The 6,788-nt window shown below is 44.6% G+C and overlaps 1 protein-coding gene across 1 annotated transcript; it reads right to left on the bottom strand.

Annotated features, from left to right (window-relative positions):
• Positions 1 to 2,450: 2,450 nt before the first annotated feature.
• LOC137943647 (uncharacterized) lies at positions 2,451 to 6,143 on the bottom strand. The gene is made up of 14 exons (XM_068789090.1): positions 5,974 to 6,143; positions 5,879 to 5,885; positions 5,255 to 5,521; positions 4,950 to 5,142; positions 4,754 to 4,905; positions 4,537 to 4,609; positions 4,278 to 4,480; positions 4,104 to 4,186; positions 3,850 to 3,912; positions 3,605 to 3,718; positions 2,936 to 3,521; positions 2,757 to 2,848; positions 2,654 to 2,718; positions 2,451 to 2,554 (listed from the first exon to the last, which is right to left on the bottom strand). Exons 1-14 carry the CDS (start codon positions 6,141 to 6,143, stop codon positions 2,451 to 2,453), a joined length of 2,172 nt encoding a protein of 723 aa, XP_068645191.1.
• Positions 6,144 to 6,788: the final 645 nt, after the last annotated feature.

Below are 6,788 nucleotides of genomic sequence, written 5' to 3'. Positions count from 1 at the left end.
CTTTTTGTAATTGGGAAAAATAATGGGTTGTTTGACTCGGGTAAATATCCCAGTGCACGTTCGCTTGCGAGTTTAATGAGCGTTTGTTATTCTCTTTAAAAGGTTTGGATCCATAGGTCATTTGGATCTTGGACATGTTTCAAGCATGCATATCCATTTTTTAAATGTTAGAAGATAGGCTCAAGCCCACACGACCAAGGAAGGCCAACATATTTAAGATTATTTTAAGATGGGTCACATGAGCAAGGGAGGCCACAAGATGGGCCCAAGCCCATAAGAAGTAGGACCCACAATGATTACAATGAGCTGACATCCTTATCACATCAGTTGGAAGATCAAGAAGGACTCACAAAAGTATCTTTATCTTAGGGTCACGACCAAGAAGAGTTTTAGTTTAAGTTATATTTGTCTTTTATCAATATTGAGTTACCTAATTATGTTAGGAATTACCTTAATTGTTAGAGTTTGTGTGTAATTGGGACAAGGGTAATTTTATTGCAATTGGACTCTACTACCTTTCTCTATTATAAATAGAGGTTTATGTAATCTGGTTACAACAAGTTATTGAAGTCAATGAAGTATTTCACTTTTCCATCAATTCAACAATGTATCAGAGCAGGTTCTGTGAGTTGACTTGGTCAACTCACAGAGGTAACTTTACGTTGTTTACCTCTATACGGAGGTTTTAATATTTCAAATTAAATATTGATGGAAAGATATTTGAGTCTACTTTCCAAATAAGAATGATCTGTTCCAATCGGAGTTATATTAAGAGGGATATTGATATTTGAATGATCAAAGGTCGGATTTCCAAAAGGTTCGAGAAGCAGCAGAAATCTTCGGAATCTGATGTATTTTTTGCTATCAAGAACTAGACTTTATATGGAGAAATATGTTACTGTCTCGGGTCATGGATCGAGTAACATGGCGTGGGATTTATGAATCCAGTACAGGTATTGAGTTGTTGGACTTGGTAAGCAGGGTTAAAGATCCCTTCTTAGGCTAATCTTCCACCAGTGATCAGTCTCCCTTTTTATGAACTCACTCTAGTGCTAAATTTATAGCTAGAATGAAATTAATTCAGGTGGAGAGATAATGGAAGAAATACCTGTTCTTGCTCACGTAAATCAGGGTTTCAACCTTGATTTGGTGCAGCTCATGCTAGGATTGAAGGCCTAGCTTAGGGGGCAGCCTTGGCTCACGTTGATGGCTGTTCTTTCTTTGTTTCCATGATGATTCCCCAACAAGAGGAGTTGCACAAGTCCTTCACGTGGAAGAACCAGAAACTCTTCCTTTTTGCTACTCGTCAAGAGGGATTGAACCCCTACTTGTTGTTGACGCTGAGGAGGAGGGAAGACCCTCTCTTTGGGCTTGGAAAAGGGGTAGGAAGGTCCTCTTCCAACTATGGATGATGGTGGATGAAGGTGGATGAAGATGGAGGGCAATGGAGGGTGAAGGATAGGTTGGATTTTTGGAGTAAACCTACACTCGGGATCAAGAGGTGATCTCAGCCTGTTTACACTAGGTTATTCTAAAATCTCAAAGCCTCACTATTTCATTCATTCCTTTCCCTTAAATAGATCACATCATGAAGTTTTAGGGTTAGGGATACAATAATTCACCATAATGCCCCTACATATAGAAGTAATTAGAAATAACTCCTACTTAAAACAATATAAGAAATAAGTCCTACTCAAAGTAATATAAGAAATAAATCCTTCTAAGTGAGTTGTTGTTGCCTCCTTCGTTGTGTGACTCGGTGTGCTATTGAGTCCACAACATCTGCCTCCCCAAGGAGAAAGAGCTTGTCCTCAAGCTCAAAAGTTGGGTAGACTTGGTTGAAGATGTCCACACGTTCCCATGTTGCAGCATCAGGGTCAGTGTCCGTCCACTAAACGAGAATCTCCCAATGGTCATTGGTCAGCCGTGAGCGTAACACCATGACTGGGTTAAGAATAACCTCACCATTATCAACTGGTGGTAGGAATGGAGTGGATGTAGGCTGCACCCCGGAATGTGGCTTCAAAAGAAAGACATGAAATACATCATGAATTTTGGCCGTATCCCATAGTTTGAGCTGGTAGGCGACTGGTCCCACACGTCTAAGAATGGGAAAAGGCCCAAAAAATCTGGGAGAGAGCTTATGACGTGGAGGTCCCGCAAGAGACTGTTGACGGTAGGGCTGGAGCCGTAGCCACACATAATCCTCAACCTCAAAAGAGACCTCTCGGTGGCCTTTGTCGTAGACTTCCCTCATCCGAGATTGGGCGCGTCGTAGCCATTCTGTGATATTCTGTAGCAGCACATCCCGGTCCATGAGTGCCTGATCAATAGCGTCCATGCGGGTGGACCCTGGGTTCTACGAGAGAAGGCGAGGTGGATTCTGGCCATATATAACCAGGAAAGGAGTGGATTGCAAGGCAGAGTGGAACGAAGTGTTGTAATAGTATTCAGCCTAAGGAAGCCACTGAACCCATTGCCGTGGAGGATCCCCCACCAAGCACCGTAAATACATCTCGATGGTGCGGTTCACCACCTCTGTCTGCCCGTCTGTCTATGGATGATAGTCGGAGGAGAACTTCAATTTAGTCCCACTCAAGCGAAACAATTCCCACCGAAAGGTGCTCATGAAAACTGCATCTCTGTCACTCACAATGGATTCTGGAATGCCATGTAAGTGGACTATCTGCTCCAGGAAAGTCTGAGCAACTCGTGTTGCTGTATACAGATGAGCCAACGGTATAAAATGTCAGTACTTGGAGAGTCTATCAACCACCATGAAAAGTACTGATTTGTCGGAGGACAGGGGTAGACCTTCCACAAAATCCATCAAAATGTCAGCCCAAACCTGCGTAGGAAGGGCCAGAGGCTGGAGAAGACCGGCTGGACTCAAGTGCTCGGCTTTGTTGCGCTGGCAGACCTGACAGTTGCCCACATAAGTCGCAATTGAGGGTTTCATGGCTTGCCAGTAAAAATCAGCTCGAATTCTATGCAAGGTCTTCTGTATCCTCTCGTGTGTATTGTCATGGTAGGCCGAGAGAATAGCTGGAACCAACTCGGACTCAAGTGGAAGGAAAATCCACTTCTTGTAATAAATAAGTGAATTCTGGATGGACCACTTCGAATTCATTGTCCCTTCTGAAATCTTCTGATGCAGTTCCTGCAGTGCAGGGTCAGTGGCATGTGCATCTCTCACCAAGTCTAGGATGAGAAATCTCTGCTGGCTGATCGAATAGACTAACTGCGGATCCTCAAAACACCATGACAAGGCATCTGCCACCTTATTTAATCTGTCCACACGATATTCCACCGAGAAGTCAAACCCCAACAACTTATTGATCCAGTGTTGCTGTGGCAACATCATCAAATGTTGTTCTAGTAGGAATTTAAGGCTATAATGATCCTTGTGTATGAGAAAAGCCCGACCCAAGAGATAAGGCCTCCAATGTTGGACCGCTTTGGCTAACCCAATCAATTCGTGCTCATAGGCTGCTAGCTTGTGATGACGGACTGTCAACTGTCTGCTAAAATACTCAATAGGATGGCCCAACTACTGTAAAACGGCCCCAATGCCCACGCACGAAGCGTCAGACTCTACATGAACAATTCGTCAAAGTTAGGAAGTTGTAATACTGGCACAGATGCGAGTGCAACTTTGAGTGCCGCAAACGACTTGGTGGCCTCCTCATTCCAAATAAAGGAATTTTTCTTGAGTAGACTGGTCAATGATGCTACCACTGGCCCATAGTTCTGAATAAACTTGCGGTAGTAGCCCGCAAGACCCAAAAAACCCCATAATGCAGAACAAGACTGTGGCGGTGGCCACTCATGAATAACTCAGATCTTCACCGTAACCCCCTCATGTGAGATAATGTGTCCCAGATACCCCACATGTGAAGCCACAAAAGAACACTTAGAATATTTCAAATAGAGCTGATGTGCTCATAACTAGTCGAAAACAATCCTCAAGTGTGCCAAGTGCTCCTCTGCCGACTTGCTATAAATAAGAATATCATCGAAAAACACAAGAACAAATTTTTGAAGATAGGGGCTAAATACCTTGTTCATCAAAGCTTAAAAATGTGGAGGGTGCATTGGATAACCTGAACGGCATGATGACGAACTCAAAGTGGCCAAGGTGCGTGCGGAACGCCGTCTTCTCTATATCAGAGGGGTGCATCAGGACCTGATGGTATCCCGAACGAAAGTCGAGTTTAGTGAATAACCACGACCCATGTAACTCATCCAGGAGCTCATCCACTACAGGAATCTGAAACTTGTCTTTTACTGTCTGCTTGTTCAACTCCCGATAATCCACGTAAAACCTCCATGTCCCATATTGTTTCTTCACAAGTAAGACAGGTGAAGAGAACGGGGAGCGACTGGGATGAATAAGACCCTATTTCAACATCTCCTAGCATTGATGCTCTATCTTGTCCTTTTGAAGGTGTGGGTAATGGTACAGTCGTACCACCACTACCTCAAATCCTGGTTTCAGACAGATCATGTGGTCCTAGTGCCTCGGGGAAGGCAAACCTGATGGCTCCTGGAAGAGGTCAGAGAACTCCTCAAGCAGATCATCACTAGTACTGTCAGGTTGTTCCTGTGTCTGCAAAGTGTGCATGCGGTGGGCCATGTCCACCTGACAGCCCTGTAAAAGCACCCGACTCCCGGCCAAATCAAAGCTCATGGTTAAAGCCGAAAAGTCCCACAGAATGGGCCCCAATGTTTGTAACCATTTAATGCCTACTACCATATCAAATCCCGCCAGGGGAATAACAAAAAATTCAGCATCAAACGAAATAGAGCCAATGAAAAAAGTTACCGCCTTACTAGTCCCATAGCTAGGGACCTTCTTGCCATTGGCCACTGAGACGGTGGCTGTTAGATGAGTGTGTATCGGACCTGGATATGCTGTGCGGTTGTCAAACTCAAAAAATTATGTGTACTCCCTGAGCCGACTAGTCCCACCAATTCTCGGTCGATGTCATGAGCTCGGACTTGGATTGTATTAGGCAATTTCTGCCCAGTAATAGCATGCAAGGATATCTCCGGTGGTTCCTCCTCGATAATATCTTCTGGATCCTCTGAATCCTCCACCTCGAGCCAAAAAATTCGTCTACATAGGTGCCTTACCCGATACTGCTCATCGCAGTTATAACATAAATTTTTGGACCGCCTTTCTACCATCTCCGCACTCGTTAATTTTTTTTATAAACTTCGGTGGGAGATTACTAGCGCCGGGATCGGCTACCTGAGTCGTAGTTGGAGTGTGTCTGGATGGGGCTACTGGAGATGCTCCCTGAGATGAAGTATAGCGATGCCCTTGCCACGTATAGCGATGCCCTTGCCACGTGGAGGAAGTGTTCCTGTCACCTGACCAACCCAGCTTACGTTGCTGCAACTGTTTTCGTTGTTCCATTGCTAGGGCCATATTCATTGCATGAACTAAATCCGTAGGCATAAGGAGTTCTACCTCTAGCCGTAGATACTCATTGAGACCTACTATGAATAGGGAGACCTGTATGTCAACCAATAACCTCTCACCAGTATGAGCCAACTTTTTCTCGAACAATTTTTTATATTGTTCCACCGAACCAGTTTGTCACAATAGGACTAACTCCCCCAAGGGGTTGCTGTTGGCGGGAGGGCCAAATCTAACTGTGCATAGATTTTTAAATTCTCCCCAAGTCATCCATGGTCTCTCTTTCTCTACTTGAGTAACCCATAACATGGCTTCATCTGTCATATGGAAAGAGGCTAGTTTCACCTTATCCCATTCAGTAGTCCCTTGGTTCAAAAAAAAATTTCACATCTATGGAACCAAATTAAGGGATCAACTGAACCATTGAAAGAGGGAAACTCTAACTTGGTGTACCTTAGAACTATGCCTCAATGCTGGGGTCGTTGGACAGCAGTGCGGCCAGGCCACTGCTCCCCTCTTTTGTGATATGGTTGAGGAATCTCTCTCACCTCTGGATTCTGATGTCTCTCTGCCTCAACTCTGTTATCATGCTGAAGACTCGGCTCATCTCCTCTTCCAAACCACAAACCATCCCCAACACTGGTTGTGCTGTTTCAAGGCTATCTTCTATCTTTTGTATCGTGATTTGGATTTCTTCATTGCTGAGAGTATCCCCCATGTTACCCTACTCTGATACCAAGTTTTTACGGTCCCTGGTCATGGATCGAGTAACACGGCGTGGTATTTGTGAATCCAACACTGGTACTGAGTTGCTGGACTCGGTAAGGAGGGTTAAAGATCCCTTCTTAGGCTAATCTTCCACCAGTGATCAGTCTCCCTTTTTATGAACTCACTCTAGTGCTAAAGTTATAGCTAGAATGGAATTAATTCAGGTGGAGAGATAATGGAAGAAATACCTGTTCTTGCTCACGTAAATCAGGCTTTCAACCCTGATTTGGTGCAGCTCGTGCTAGGATTGAAGACCTAGCTTTGGGGGCAGCCTTGGCACACGTTGATGGCTGTTCTTGCTCTGTTTCCATGATGATTCCATAACAAGAGGAGTTCCACTAGTCCTTCATGTGGAAGAACTAGAAACTCTTCCTTTTTGCTGCTCATCAAGAGGGATTGAACCCCTACTTGTTTTTGACGTTGAGGAGGAGGGAAGACCTCTCTTTGGGCTTGAAAAAGGGGCAGGAAGCTCCTCTTCCAACTATGGATGATGGTGGATGAAGGTGGATGAAAATGGAGGGCAATGGAGGGTGAAGGATAGGTTGGATTTTTGGAGTAAACCCTACACTCAGGATCAATAGGTGATCTCAGCCTG

This window comes from Aristolochia californica, unplaced genomic scaffold (genome assembly GCF_029961685.1).
Source record: "Aristolochia californica isolate CCGP_79_NKW_82.1479 unplaced genomic scaffold, dmAriCali1.0.hap1 SCAF_11, whole genome shotgun sequence".
NCBI lineage: Eukaryota > Viridiplantae > Streptophyta > Magnoliopsida > Piperales > Aristolochiaceae > Aristolochia > Aristolochia californica.
The sequence above is the reverse complement of the archived record's forward strand: the minus strand, read 5'-3'. Positions and strand labels throughout refer to the sequence as shown.

Bases quoted from the DNA above. Each gene is read 5' to 3' on its own strand.
- LOC137943647 (XM_068789090.1), bottom strand. From the start codon at position 6,143: ATGGGGGATACTCTCAGCAATGAAGAAATCCAAATCACGATACAAAAG. The intron at 5,143-5,254 runs GTAGCCGATCCC...TGCGATGAGCAG, and splicing joins ACACTCCAACTACGACTCAG to TATCGGGTAAGGCACCTATG. The intron at 4,481-4,536 runs GTTTGCCTTCCC...CCAGGATTTGAG, and splicing joins CCTCTTCCAGGAGCCATCAG to GTAGTGGTGGTACGACTGTA.